The 15,377-nt window shown below is 36.8% G+C and overlaps 2 protein-coding genes across 3 annotated transcripts; one reads left to right on the top strand and one right to left on the bottom strand.

Moving 5' to 3' along the window:
- Positions 1 to 4,871: 4,871 nt before the first annotated feature.
- LOC113329565 (quinone oxidoreductase-like) lies at positions 4,872 to 7,379 on the top strand. The gene is made up of 5 exons (XM_026576426.1): positions 4,872 to 5,110; positions 5,611 to 5,752; positions 5,913 to 6,139; positions 6,391 to 6,648; positions 6,855 to 7,379. The coding sequence occupies exons 1-5, from the start codon at positions 4,901 to 4,903 to the stop codon at positions 7,164 to 7,166; spliced, it is 1,149 nt and encodes a 382-aa protein (XP_026432211.1). The 5' UTR covers positions 4,872 to 4,900; the 3' UTR covers positions 7,167 to 7,379.
- Positions 7,380 to 7,467: 88 nt separating this feature from the next.
- On the bottom strand, positions 7,468 to 13,599 carry LOC113329564 (E3 ubiquitin-protein ligase HOS1-like). Of its 2 annotated transcripts, none has more exons than XM_026576424.1 (10): positions 13,428 to 13,599; positions 11,634 to 12,024; positions 11,293 to 11,427; positions 11,011 to 11,183; positions 10,504 to 10,902; positions 10,258 to 10,416; positions 9,382 to 9,882; positions 9,100 to 9,237; positions 8,139 to 8,839; positions 7,468 to 8,034 (listed from the first exon to the last, which is right to left on the bottom strand). In XM_026576424.1, exons 1-10 carry the CDS (start codon positions 13,548 to 13,550, stop codon positions 7,863 to 7,865), a joined length of 2,892 nt encoding a protein of 963 aa, XP_026432209.1. In that variant the 5' UTR covers positions 13,551 to 13,599; the 3' UTR covers positions 7,468 to 7,862. The 2 variants fall into 2 exon arrangements, with proteins under 2 accessions (XP_026432209.1, XP_026432210.1); XM_026576425.1 differs by lacking the exon at positions 13,428 to 13,599 and having other exon boundaries at positions 11,634 to 11,743; positions 11,841 to 11,906.
- Between the last annotated feature and the right edge of the window lie 1,778 nt (positions 13,600 to 15,377).

Genomic DNA, 15,377 nt, shown 5'->3' with positions numbered 1-15,377 from the left:
CCTCATTTTTTTATGTCTAACGCCTAATAAGTATTATATTAACTATCTAGTTTAATCGCAAAACATATATTTCTAATTTGTCATCAGTTTAATCTACAAAATTTGATCGTGGATAAGCGTTATTATTTTCCATAGCCATTTAATCATTATTATTTTATCGTTATATATCTATAATGAAATTTTAGTTAAGCTAAGTTCAATATGACACTAATTGATAAATGCTAATCATTGCTTTATTATTACTTTTATAATCATCTATAATTACTATCGTAATGTTTTTATTATTGACATTGATGATTGAACTATTATTCTAACTAGTTTATAAATATTATTAAGTCCCAACGATATTATTAACATTTGTATGATTATAAATTGTAGAACCTACGTATAAGCCAAGGTGCTTGACTTTCAAGATTTATCAATATAGTTAATATCACTGTTTTTAATATTGAATTTGTGTACGTGTTCATTTTAGACTGACTATTCCCTAATCCTTATTAGCTAAATTTATTGGTGTACCCTCCAATTTTTACTTCATCACATACACAAACAACCAACCAACCAAACAAACAAATCAATCAATCAAATAAATCTTTTAGTTATTAATAGATTTTAGTGATTAAGATTTATCTCACAACCCAACCCAGTTCTAAACTAATCTATTTCACTAACTGTCATTGGCTATTCCTATCTTTTCTCATTTAAGATCTAATAGTGAGCTCTGATACCAACTTGTAGCGCCCCCAAAGCTAGCAGCTGACTAATCCAAGAGATTAACTAAATAAAGGGGCACTAATGATCTAAATCATATCCTTAAGCATTCAATTAGGAAAAACTACTACAAAGGCTTAACCAAAAAACTAACCCCGCTCTGGAATATACGTATATACAAGAACTCCTCTCAAATGATACATATATAACAATCATTTGGTTTACAAATACAATATGCAATATAATAAACACAGTAGAAGTTAATCAACTAGCGAACTCAACCCTTGAAGCTTTCGTTGCGCAACTCTGATCTGACTCTGAAACTGAAAGTGGGAATGGGTGAGCACATCATCCCTAAAAGGGGTGCCCAGTAGGAAAATAACATCTAACTTTCAAGTAATCATTGGAATTATTTGGAAAACAATTCATGTTTTCCCAAAACACTAAAAGACAACCAATTCACATAAATAAACAACCATGGTATATGGAACTGACTCCTTTGACAAAACAATGACTTATTGGATGTCGATCAATTCCTTACACATCCAATTGCATACATTGACAATGAAATATATTGGATGTCGATTACTTCCTTACACATCCAGTATTATACATTGATGTCGATCAATTCCTTACACATCAATGTTGGTGTCGACCAATTCCTTGCACACCAAAATGAAGGAGCGTATTCTATATACTTTCAGAATTTAAATAAAACAATGCAAGGAATACACAATCCGATAATGCATGAATTTGTTAAACAAAAACTTTTGTAAACGAAAACAACAATAATCACAAAATAGTTAAATATAAATTCCCACTTCTTTTGATGACAAGCCACGCCTACCTCGAGATCCACGATCCACTGGTTCATCCTTTGAATCGATCGTTGTTAATAAATGATTGTTAATCACGCAAGCACTCTAAGAATCTAGCCACAATGGCTCACACAAGAATCATACAATTCTATCTAATGGTTTTACCCTTTTTCATTATCTAACTTTAACATAGATAAGGTCAATTAACTCAATTAGATTGGTTATATAATCCATTAGCTAAGTCTCATGAATATCTACAACTTTGTAGAAGAAGCCAAAGGCTAATTCGGATCATAAGGGATCCAAATCATCTAATTAAGAAAAACTAATCCTAAGCCCAAGCCCATGAACCGCGGGCTTACTCCGGCCCGGCCCATCAAACCGGCCCGAACAAAAGGTCTGGTCCATCTAAGTCAACTAACAGTCAACGTCTGGTCAAAGGTCAACCAACAATCAACGTCCAAGGTCAGGTCAATGTCCAGGGTCAATGGTCAACGAGTCAAGACTAGTGACTCAGTGGTTCAAACCCGATTCGACTCGGTCAGATGGACTAAGTCAGCTACAGTTAGATACCTGACTAGACTGAATGACACAAAACCAAAACACTTGTACAGGCCAGAGCCATTGCTCAGGCCAAGGAAAGCTAATGCACAATCATTGTGCAACACCAAACTCTAAACTCTACAACTCTAACGCAAGTTTAATTTCAAACTAATAATACATCAATTAAATCATTCAAATAAACTTCAAATTGAATTACAAAGATAACAGCCTAGCTGCAATTGCAGTTCCAAGCTTTCACCGAAAGGTTCGACCTAACCTATTCCTCTAAACATCAACCACTTCGTTCAGTTCCACAAGACTCTAGCTAAAACCTCGACCACATATTCATTTCACCCTCAACAGCAACATCACTTGATTCTTGACCAATCTCTTCTTATCCAGATCTCAGAATCTCTCTCTCGTCTCTTAAATCACCAGCAGGAGCGAACACATGAAGAAGAAGAAGAAAGAGAAGGAAAGAGAAATAATAAGCTTATCTGCTCGATCTGGGTTGATAAGACCAACGAAATTATTAAGGCACCCAAGAAATTGATAAGGGAAGCCATGCGGTTATAAGAGAAACGACAATTCTTTCCTTCATTTTAATCTGATGATATGTTCTTCTTCCGGTGTCCGAATAACACGCTCGAGTAGTCCATCTTGCATAAATTTTCGAGATCTATCCAACGGTACTATTTTCGTACCTAAATCGTTGTTTGATTAATTCCTATAATTATCGTTCGAGTTACACTAAACGAGTTATTAGCGGCTAAGACGTCTCTTGACTAGTCTAATAGCGTTGACGAGCTTCAGGGTCTTTACAGATAGATACGATGAATTAACACACTTACTTGGTAAGGGTATCTTTCAATACAACTCTTAAATGGGCCTTGAAAACTTATGAACAACATCGATTTTTTGGAAGCCTATTTGAGGCATACCTAATGGTGCCAAAATAGGGTCACTAGGTAAAAAAACTCATCATCCATTATCTACCTATCTTTGACAATGTCGTAATTATCCTGACATGATTAATGTTAATGATTATAATTAGATTTAATGATCATAATGATTAATTAGTAATATTAAGGATCGATCAAAATTAAATTATTAGTGGTAAATTAGTGGAGAAATCTGATTTATATGAGAGAGTTGGGGGTTTTTGAGAGGAAGAAGAAGTGAAAAAAAACTCGTGTTTTGAGATTTTAGTGATTAGAAGTGACCAAAATGTGTGATTCAAAGCAGATTCACATATATACTTGTAGACGATGTTTGATCTCCATTTTTTAGGTTGAGTTCTTTAAAAAAATTGAATTTTTACAACCAAGATCTACTGACAAGACGAATGATTCGGCTGATAACTTGTCAACTGAACCTAGGTGTACTTTCAAAAATCATAGGTTAAGCTGACAAGTTATCAGCCGAACTTCACTCAGTAACTGACGAATTTAGGTTCAGCTGATTCGAATTAAAAATTGAACAGTCGAACTAAGTGTGTTTTTCAACAAAGTGAAGTTCGGCTATCATTTTCATGATTAATTATCAGTCGAACTGTTCTTCTGAGACATAAAAAAACGAAGAACAAAGATATGGGTTCCAATATGCAGATCTGAAGCTAAATGTGTTTGTGCAACGCTTCACACGACTCATTTATACTTATGGTTTTAATCAATGATAAAAGCTTTATGAATCAACAATTAATCGACGAAAAATAAATTCAAAACAGTTTAATCAACGATTAAATTAGGTAAGGAATGAAAATGAATTTTTATTTTGGTTAGTTAGATTTATGGTTTAAATTTAGGTGAAGGGTATTTAAATAATTTAAATTAATTAAGGATAACTTAGTAATCTACCTATTACCAGGACACCCCTTGTAAACCCACTCTACATAGAAAAATAGTTTTGTATGCCTCAAAACATTTGAGAATGCTTTCAAAACAGGTTTCAGTTTTTGTAAGTGGAGACAGTTGCATCCATTTTCCCTAGGCTTCCTTCACCCCTGATAATACATACCAAAAGCGGAGAAAGCCGAAGGAAAATGGCTGTAATTGTCTTCACGTCATATTTTGTAAAACTTCAAGTCCGGTTACCGGAACCTGGATGTATGGACTGTAATGTACCTCATCAAATGTGCCAACAATCATCTATTGTCTCGCACGCCGAACCTGGATGATATGAATTATCAAAACATTACCAAAGAGTACATGATTGCATGAAACTGCGCAATGACTTCGATAAAGAGTTTATCCTTGTCACAAAGTGGTTAATCTTAGCTAAATTGTTCAACGACTCTTTGAAATGGATGGCTCTTAGCCAATGACAATTTTTTTATCCTCCCAAAAATAACCTTCATCATAGTATCCATAATCTCGTAGAATTTTCTTTGATCGGGAAATACTCAAAAAAAAAAAGTTATCTAGCAACATCACCATTTACTAATTGGAACATGCGGATGGTCATGATAATTAAACTAATCTAGACAATTTTTAATTTATTAAATGTCATTAGGAATACTATCCGGCTGTAAATCAGATGGTAAATCAAGACGCTACTAAACCAAAAATGCTCCAACGTCTGATAAGAATTTTCTCTGGACATGAACAAAGACAAAGGTTAATTTAGGAAATGTCAAACTCAAAAGGGCCGACAAGTATTCACACCGTACAAAGTTAAAAGTAGAAATAAAACTACGAGGAAGGGCGTAGCATGCGACGAAATGCTTCCGGGAGTTGAAAATAAGCATAGATCGGGAGATTCCCGAATAGGTCAACCTTTCGGGCCGACAAGTATTCACACCGTACAAAGTTAAAAGTAGAAATAAAACTATGGCAGCCTCTAGAATTGCCCAAATTCACTTACACAGACAACCTCTGCAAAACCCTTTCTTCTTCTCACATCAAAAATTATTTCCCCAAATTTTACAAAGAAAAAATTCTCAAAATCACAAGAAAAGAAATTTCTTCACTACACTTGCAGTAACAAAGTCCGCTGAAATGGTGAAAGCAATTAGAGTTCATGAAATTGGAGGACCAGAGGTACTAATTCTAACCTAACAATCTTATTTCACTATGTATTAATGATCACATATGTTATTGTAAAAATTGAATCTTTTTATTTTTTTGTGTCCTGAGCTTAATTTCATAGAGAAATGAAGTTTTTTTACTAGAAAATTGTTAATTTTAGACTAACTGAACCTAACCCATTTTGGTTTTTTGATCAATTATTGAAACCCATTTCTTGTTTGTTCAAATTCAATGACTAAAACCCACTTCATGGTTTCGATCAACCATTAAAACCCTGTTTATTCTTTCTTCTAATTCAATGGTGGTGCTGCTGGGTGATAATTGGGCCTGCTTGAACCACCACCAATACCCACCACCACTACCACTCACCAACACCCACCACCAAACTTGTGGTAAATTGGGGTTGTTTAATTGATCTCCACCCCCTGTACTTTAGAACAAGAAAAAGGAACCTATTCTGATTAGTAATATTGTTTGTATCCGATACATTTGAAAACTGTTTCTTATTATAGGTGCTAAAATGGGAAGATGTGGAAGTACGAGAGCCAAAAGATGGCGAGATCCGTGTGAGAAACAAAGCTATTGGAATCAACTTCATTGATGTTTATTTCCGTAAAGGAGTTTATAAAGCTGCTACAATGCCTTTTATTCCTGGTTAGTTACTAGTTCTCTACAATACCCTTCGATAAAATTTAGGACGATTACAAATGTTTGCACATGCATTTTTCGATAAATTTGAGTAATTGAGTAATTTTCAGGTGTATTTGATAAATGTCTGCTACAGATACTGAAACTTAGGTTCTACACTTATCAGGTATGGAAGCAGTTGGGGTGGTAACAGCCGTTGGCCCTGGATTAACTGGAAGAAAAGTTGGTGATGTCGTTGCTTATTGTGGCCAACCAATGGGCTCGTACGCTGAAGAACAAATACTTCCTGCTAATGTGGCAGTGACCGTCCCTCCTTCAATAGACTCTAAGATTGCAGCGTCTGTCTTACTTAAGGGGATGACTGCACAATTCCTAGTTCGGCGCTGCTTTAAGGTTTTTTATGATTATCTTCTGATTTCAGTATGGATTTTTCTCTTATCCTGCCGCATAATTGTTAAGCTATATATTGAAATATGACACTGCAACCGTACGTAGTACCTATGTTTTGAAAGTGTGTTGCTGTGATTGTACATAGACTTCGTTTTGGGTTTTAAGTAACTCACCGTTTTTCGTTTGGTTTTTCCAAGTTATTTCATAATTTTGCAATTTGCATCTAAGAGATGGCTGAAATAGTAGTAATGCAGGTTGAACCAGGACATACCATTCTTGTCCATGCAGCAGCTGGTGGTGTTGGGTCTCTTTTATGTCAGTGGGGAAAAGCCCTTGGTGCAACTGTTATTGGAACAGTTTCAACGGAAGAAAAGGCAGCACATGCTAAGGAGGATGGATGTGACCACATTATTGTCAGTAAGAAAGAGGACTTCGTTGCTGCCGTCAACGCAATAACATCAGGGAAAGGAGTTGAAGTCGTCTATGATTCTGTTGGAAAAGATACTTTCCAGGTAATCAGTGGTACCCTCTTCATCTCCCTTACCAGTACAGGTTGTTTTGGTGAACTCTAATGAATTACCAATTTAATCTGTTTTTGTAGAAAAGTTTGTCTAGGATAGAAAAAATCACACAACGCTAGCCGTCTTTAAATTTAAACTTTCTTCATTATGGTGTGCCACTGCGTTGAATTATCAGTAAGATTGATTTCATTATCCAGGGATCATTAACATGTTTAAAGACTCGCGGGTACATGGTGAGCTTTGGCCAATCGTCCGGGACACCTGATCCTGTTCCATTGTCCGACCTAGCTGCGAAGTCCCTGTTCTTAACAAGGCCTTCACTTTTCCAGTACAACACAACTCGAGATGAGCTCCTTGCAGCTGCAGGAGAAGTTTTCGCAAATATTGATGCAGGAGTGCTGCGTGTCCATGTCAACCACACATACCCTTTATCAGAAGCAGCTCAGGCTCATTCAGATCTTGAGAGTCGAAAGACATCAGGCTCTGTGGTGTTGATACCCGATGAGTGATGCCAACGATGATGTGAAAGACTAATAAGCTGTCAGCGGAGATTAATGCTAGAACCCTCCCTATGTCACAGACAATATTAGTTATGATCAACTTAAATTGTTGTATTTACAGTTTCTTTGGTTCCATAATCAATCTTGCATGTTACCTTTTTGAACATTTAAAAGTTTAAACTGTTCAGAATCAGGTGTGGTTCTTCCGGTGTCTGACCATAATCTGCAGTTTCTTTAATCTTCACTGGTGAAATCAAAATAGTTTGGAAAATTGAAGAGAAGTTTTAAGGCCTGCTCAATATGCAGCCACTGCAACAAAAATCATCTGTTGTGACCTTAAAACCAATTGTAACAAAAGATTTCTCATTTTGGATGGGGAAAATTACAGAGTACTGCTGCCCCAAACAAAAAATCATTTATGCTACAGAACCTATCAAAACAAGTCTTAAAGGGAAGAGGAAGGGGAAAATTACATTCTTAAACTGACTTGTAACTGTAACAGAACTCTACTTCAAGAATAAAAGCCGACTTATATATTTACTGCTCTAGCTTCAAACTCTCCAAAAGATCGCTTCTCGAATAAAACATGTCTGCATTAGTAAATAGCCCATTACAAAACAGCTATAGAGATCCAAGTTCCTGTCCTTATTTTCTCTGCAATTACATTTGTTGTATACTCATGTCAGGCGATTGTACAGAAGATCGTTATATTCTAGTAGACCTGCATCTTCTTTCTCTTCTCAACGGGATCGATGCCAAACCTCTGCTGATAATCTTCTCGGCACTCGGCTGTTCATCCTCATTGTCTTCGTCGGACCTCCATCTAGACCCAACAATCCCTTTTAAATCCTTAACAGGAGAATTTTTCTTTGCTTGGCTGTTGATAAAGTTCAATATGAAAATGCAATTTTCAATCAAAACATATTTTCTGGGTGAAAATTCAAAATTCTAAAAAAGAAAACATATGAATGCAAATTTTACCTCCAAGTGAAATCCATCGACTCATCTCTTGCAGCTGACATCCATGGCCTCTCTGAAGAGACCCGCTTACCAGATCCAGTTGAACTCGAATCTTGAAGCGTGTCTCTTAAAAACCCATGGTTATTGATGGGTGTGCTGATCAGAGGCTCTGGTATACTGTGGAGATACGAAGGACGTGTGTATTCGACTGCGTGTACCATTGGTGAAATTCTATTCGCTTCTTTAAGCGGTGTACTGCTATCAGGAGTAAGATAAATAGTTCCTGGGGTTGAGATGTCATCTAGTTTGAAGGTTGACTTGATTCCGCTTGGATACTTGACTTCTCTGCTTGCAGAGGCATGCTTTGAGAACAGGCTGCCCTTGCTGTGAGAATTAGACGAGCCTCCAACAGGGGTAAGAAACCTCCCTTTGACAATAGATGGAGAACGGTAGTTGCTAAGGTCAATGTGAGAATTGATTATAGACCCAGTAGGTTTAGCCGGAGTATCAAATGCTGAACCTTTCTTAGCGGAACTCAACCCTAGCAGAACAGACGAGTCACTAGGAAAGGGATGCAATAAACTTGAATTTGGTGGTTGCTCCTCAGACATATCAGATTTGGACCCATCTTCCTTCGAAGAAGAAAAAACCCCAAAATCAGGAAAATTCCCTAACTTGACTTGTTGTTGCTGCACATCAGGTAGTAAGTCGATGCATTTATCCTGCAACACAATAACCCTAGCATTAAAATACCTCATAAGTTATATTCTAATTAATTCAACAAGCGCAGGTCTAAACTCAATGTCAACTACGATTTGCTGGTACAACAGTTATGAACTTGTTTCAATTAAAGTTTTAAACAAACTTATGATGCACATACATGGACACTAGCGGTGAACCTATGACTAGCCTCACGATCATGTATGTTTTGCAATAACTATTTTGTAAAGAAATTTTTATACAAAAAATAGGTAGCACTTACAACCAATCCTGCCCTCCACTGACTTATTGACCTTATTTTGGACACAGCTTCTTCACCATTAGAAGCCTTGGAGATTATGTCCTGCTCTAGGCTCTGAAGTTTCTGATCGACTTGGTATGCCTCAATATATCTAAAGCGCTGAAATACAAAACAAAAGAAATATGAGGTGAAGTAATTTTCTGGACCCTAAAAATGTCCTCCACCAAAAGTGCCCTAATGTACAAGACAAGTGTATAAATTTAAAAATTAACTTTATCTTTCTAGGTAATGGGACACAGTTACCTGAAGATAATACACAACAAGAAGGCTTCCAGAAGTGGATTCCGGATATTCAGTAGCGTACTCAAGGAGACACTTGTGGATACATTTCTCCTCGTCAGAATTCCATGGCAACTCTATCATTTTATCTATCAAATTTCTCCGAATACACAGGCAACAGATTTCAGTAATCAAAGAATCCATTTGGTCCAACCAAGTGTCTTCTTTGACTTTTACGTCATTTAAAAGGGCCTGGCTGGAAGTTCCACGCTTAACTTTCTCTTCCTTCACCCTCAGGCAGTGTGTCCTCTGATACATAAATGCTTCTGTCAGCAGCCCACACTCGACTCTAACTCTAACAGCAATCACTGTCTCTCGAAGAGAAACCAGTTGAGCACCACCATCACGACCCGACCACCGTAGAACCATCAAAGCACCATCAGGGTTCTGTCTTTCTAACATGACTTGTGCAATCTTTGGATGCGTATTTGGGCCTGCAATTTCTGGGAGAAGTTTGCATGCTTCCTGAAAGGGTTTCAAGGACAATATAACAATGAAATAACTAAAACCTTTACATCAAGATTACAAGCATGATACTCATCTTCTTCTTCATTTTTTTCTTTTAGAACACAGTGTAGCTTTTGATGCAAGAGCATCCTACCCTTACAAGCTAAAATCTGATTAGGTTTACTGGATCCCTGGGATATTAAATGAGGGATTAATTTGGCTCTTCCCATCTCGGGTTTGGTAGAGATGGTCTGGTCTCTATTCATGAAGTGGTAACAGAACAATGCTTGAGTATAAGATTTCTTGGTGGTAAAGCACGATGCAGGAGCATCCTACGTATTGTTATTATCATATATAATAATGTTGGGTAAACAAACAGTAAAATAATTTTACCTGTAGTGCCTGATCTGTGTTGTCATCTAGCAAATAGAATGTCAAAGACTCGAGCATCAAATCCCTGGTTATACCAAATGAAGCTGCAAAATCATCTATTATATGTCGCCATTCTTTATCAGGCTTCGTCCAATGCCTATCAAACAAGTAGTACAAAAACTGCAGCGGAATTAAGGAAAAGAAGAAAGATATATCAAGTTGGAATAACTAATTTCAAGGTAAAAAACATATAGCAAGTAAGGATACAATTGCTCGCTTTGCAACAACCACATCAGAGCTTCCACATAAAAAGAGAACATCCGCCGCATCTCTTAAAGTTTCAAATGGATAACATCCTTCAAACCCCTCTATATTAGACCTAATAAATGATGATGAACTCCCATTCTTCACCAACGATAGAACTTCCAGCTCCTTACTCGTTTCTTGTTCTATCCCTAGATTTGATAATGCATCTTCTATGAAAAGTGTAGCAGAATCCTGTTTGGCATATTCAGCAGAATTGCTTTTAAACTCAGGCCACGCACGAGTAATTGCAGCAGACTTCCTATCACGGAAGCGTGAACGCCATGAACTGTAATTAATATGTCGTGACCTAACATTTTCCAAAAACTGACGCTTTATCGACCACTTAATAATCTCTAAATGCTGAAAAACAGAAACAGTCAGTCAAGCAGAGGGAATGCTAATTGATAAGTATGGAAAGACTGAAATTATCTCTTAAGAACTCTTCTAATAAGATGGGAGTATATAAACCTGTTTAGCCTTTAATACATTCTCTTGAAGGTTGTGCAAGTCTTGTTGGGCATAAAGGGTTCCCTTTATCGAAGACTCCAAAACCTCAATTACATTGGAAATACCAGTAAGCTGCGATAAAAACTTCGAAAGTAGTGGCAACTTTTTTTTCATTTCTTCTACTTGTAGCGTATCTATAAGAGATGTTAAGGCATGGACTATGAAATTATCTAAAAAAGTTCAAAGATACCTCCAAGACTTAAAGAGTAAGGTACTCATACAAGATTATACTTTTAAGGATACAAATCGCCTGAAGATTACTGATAATGTTTCCAAAAGTCCGCTTGCACCAATCCTTGACAGCAACTTCATCCACAAGGAAAGCAATGACAGGATCACTGGAAACAGCACTTTCATCCATACAAACATCTGTAACATCTGTTGATTTTAGTTAAGGTAAAATTAAGTATTAACCTGTGCAAACATTAAGAAATGAAACGGCATAAGGATTTAACGAAATGAAATTTAATAAAGCTATCTAGTGGCCTGCAACTTCATATATTTTTCCTCCCTGTCTTGATCTGCAAATAGTTGGAACTATAGAAGTAAAGCCCCCCAAAACAAGAAAATGCATAAAAGGATACAATGGCAAATCAAAGACACCAGGTTATTTTCCATTGCAACATCGAAGAGGCAATAAAGACGTTGGACATCAGTAGTTAACTCCTTCTCCCCGTCTTCTTTCTCTTGAAATCTGTCATCAAATCTTTTTGAGATAAGTCCAGCTTCAATACACTCATAAAAAAGACGAACACGGAGAAGGTTTTCTGTCTTCGGTATTGAAGTTCTACATATGGGGCAGACATCACATCGTTGACTACACTCGGAGCATAACGAGGCATGACCACATGAATTTAGAACATGCCGCACATAGCGTCCACAACTTCTCAAATCTCTGGTTGCCCGGCAACGCTCAACTTTTGCTTCGTTAGACAACTCTATAAGATCAATTGTCGCCAAGTGTTCCAACGCTTCCTGAAAAACAAAAACCACAACTAGGATTATGTTTTTGCATTTTGAAGAGAGTTTTAAACCACAACTATGTGAACACAGTGAACTCATGTCGCTAACCATACAAACAATAAATTTATAAATCAAAAGGAAACAAACGTACATCCCGTTCTCAGCCCTGGCTCCTCACACAAAATATATGCCTTCTAAATTATCATGAAATCCCCAAAACACAATTATATATCGATACAAGAATCATGCCCTAATATCTCAGACGGGTATCCCAGTAATTGAAGATCACTAGCAGAACACAAAATAGCCTCATTGTTGTAAGATAGTGGTGGAGCTGGACAAACACAAACACAAGACAGGTGACAAAAGAAAATCCTAGTATTGTAGAGAGGAAATTAGTGTGTTACTAAGTCAAAACTCCAAGCCGTTCTACTTCAACACCACCAACTACAAAAACCTTCCTAAAGGTTAAATCCAACTTATAAGGCCAGTACAGTAAAAATAAGGTTGGTCTCCCCCAAAAAAATAAATTGGAGAGCCAGCCAGCCAAGGATATAGGGCAATTGCCCCCACCACATTAAAATGCTGGGCTCTGCCGCTGGTCAAACAGTCTTGTACAATATACACTCACCACAACAAAATCTGTGTTGCTTCAAACCCTTAACACCTGATATAACCTCAATATTCAGCTCGAAATTGAGAGTAAGAGTCCTTAATTTCTACTAACCAACATCACAACAAATATAGACCACATTGAAAACATTACATTAAAAATCCTCACAAAAAGTATGACCACCCCCAAATGCAACTCTGTGAGTAAACCTAGGTGATGGTATAGTCAAAATAAAGCTAGTGTATCCGTAATGAAGGCCCCAAACTCCTAATCACTCCAATTTGAATACCACCAACTACAGAACAAACAATATATAATAAATTTCAACTTAACCAAACCCCAATGTTCAAATTCAACTGACCAATACCCTAATCCCTAAATTTCAAACCTAATCAGAGTAACCAAAAAACTCAAATACACAGACTCATTAAACAATTTCACCATCAATCAAGAACTCAACTAATCAGAAATGAGTGAACTAATTACCTAGGTTTTTACTAATCACCTAGGGTTTTTACTCCACTTTCAATTCCAGCAACTACAGAACGAACTAATTTCGCTATATAAAATCAGCATAACCAAACCCCAAAGTTCAAATTCAATTTACCAAAATCCTAACCCCTAATTTTCAAACCTAATCAATCAGAGAAACAAAAAACTTAAAATACACACACACATTGAACAATTTCATCATCAATCAAGAACCCAAAAATATCAAAAACGAGTGAAGTAATTACAGTTTGAGTACTAATTATTCAAATACTAAAAAAGAAGAATGTAAATCTGGAAACAAGAAACTAACCTGAACAGGTCTGGAGCTGTAATCAGGTTGAACAAGAGGAGGTATCTTGAACGAAGAGAGTCTAGATGGTGATGGACTTCCACCTCCAACACCATTAGTGGTGGAATCTAGGGTTCTCTCCATCTCTGATGGAGTGAGAGAGTTTAAGGGGTTTTTGAGAGTGGGAGGAGAAAGGTTTTAGTCTAGTCAAGGTTTTGTTTTGATGAGACAAAAAGCATGGCGTTTTTAGGGGCCACTCAAAAGGATTTAGGGGCCAACAATAAAACAAAAAAGGTCACCCAAAGGGAAAATGTAGCCAGCCCTTATCTCGCGTAATTCGTAATGGCGAAATTACCCTTATATATTCGGAGGATATGATAACATTGTTACCCTCCGAATGCAATCGGTAGCCAAAATCGTTCCCATACTTCCGATTATACGAGGTGCAGTATTTCTTGGTTCGTGTTTTGGATTCAGCGTTAATCGGGAGTTAAATATATTACAAAACCTACCGATTATAAGTTGCCGCAAATTCAAATTTTGAAAGCTACCATAATCGGTAGATATGCTAAATCCAATACCTACCGATTATTGGTTTCTCCACATTCAACTTTCGTCAAATTAGCCGTTGGAGTTTTTGGGAAAAACAAAAAGAGCCGTTGGACCCTAAACCTATATGAACAAACTCATATCTATCACCCCAATTGCACCAAACTATTTCCTCTCTTCAGTTTTAATTTTCATAACAAAAAACATGGATATTGCTTTTGCCGAAGAAGAAGATTGTGCTATTTATAGAGCGTGGGTTTTGGTAACTGCTCATGATTGTGTTCACAAGCTCCACAAATCGGAATCCGAAGAGCAGATATGGAACCGTATCTTAATGGTATTTGAGGCCTTAGATGGTAATCGAATTCGAAGATCATCCAATGACATTAAGATGAGAAAGAATGCGCTAGATAAGGAGATTGACAAACTTGAAGATGAGGAACGGTTTGTTAGGAACGCTTTTCCTTGGTGGACGTATGAAAAACGAGTAAGTATCTCTGTAACTCCAATTCACATTAACAAAAGTTAGTACTAACTTGTTACTCATTCGTAATTTCAGAGAAATCTTGCGGATCGCCGGTATGCGGACCTCTACGGGAAACGATTTGAACATGAAGGATGCTACAAAATCAAGAGGGACAATTTCTACGGTCACTGGAAGTTATGATCTGTTTTAATACTTTTATGGTCAATTAGGAGTATGGATTTAGGTGCTTTTGACGAAATTGTAAGGTTAAGGCCGTTTGAACTTTATGTAATGGATGTAATCGGAGTATTATTAATATAAAAACTAGCCGATTATACGAAACCGGTAGGTTATTTTGTTAAACAACCTACCGATTGTAATATTCGGTTATTTTATGAGTCAACTTTCTTTCCGATTATGGTGTTGTTTGGTTCCAGGAAACAGTTTTTTTTGAACTTGTGATATTCGGAGGATAATGTTTTTGTAAAGTTCCGAATGTACGATGGCCCAAAAATCAGAATTTGGAAAAACTTATACTTTCCAAATTTTGTCTTTGAAATAATCGGACATTAAATTAGTTACCAAAACTTCCGAATATAGGATGTCTAACCTTCAATATGGGCCCTTGGAACCACCTGGAGCCATGGCGTGGTTTGTTTTGAACTTGTGATATTCGGAGGATAGGTTTTTTATAAAGTTCCGAATGTACGATGGCCCAAAAATCAGAATTTGGAAAAAATTATACTTTTCAAATTTTGTCTTTGAAATAATCAGAAGTTAAATTAGTTACCAAAACTTCCGAATATGGGATGTCTAACCTTCAATATGGGTCCTTGGAACAACCTGGAGCCATGGCGTGGTTTGTTTTGAACTTGTGATATTTGGAGGATAGGTTTTTTATAAAGTTCCGAATGTACGATGGCCCAAAAATCAGAATTTGGAAAAACTTATACTTT

This window comes from Papaver somniferum, unplaced genomic scaffold (assembly GCF_003573695.1).
Source record: "Papaver somniferum cultivar HN1 unplaced genomic scaffold, ASM357369v1 unplaced-scaffold_117, whole genome shotgun sequence".
Classification (NCBI taxonomy): Eukaryota; Viridiplantae; Streptophyta; class Magnoliopsida; order Ranunculales; family Papaveraceae; genus Papaver; species Papaver somniferum.
Note: the sequence above shows the minus strand (reverse complement) of the source record. Positions and strands in the feature narration are given on the sequence as shown.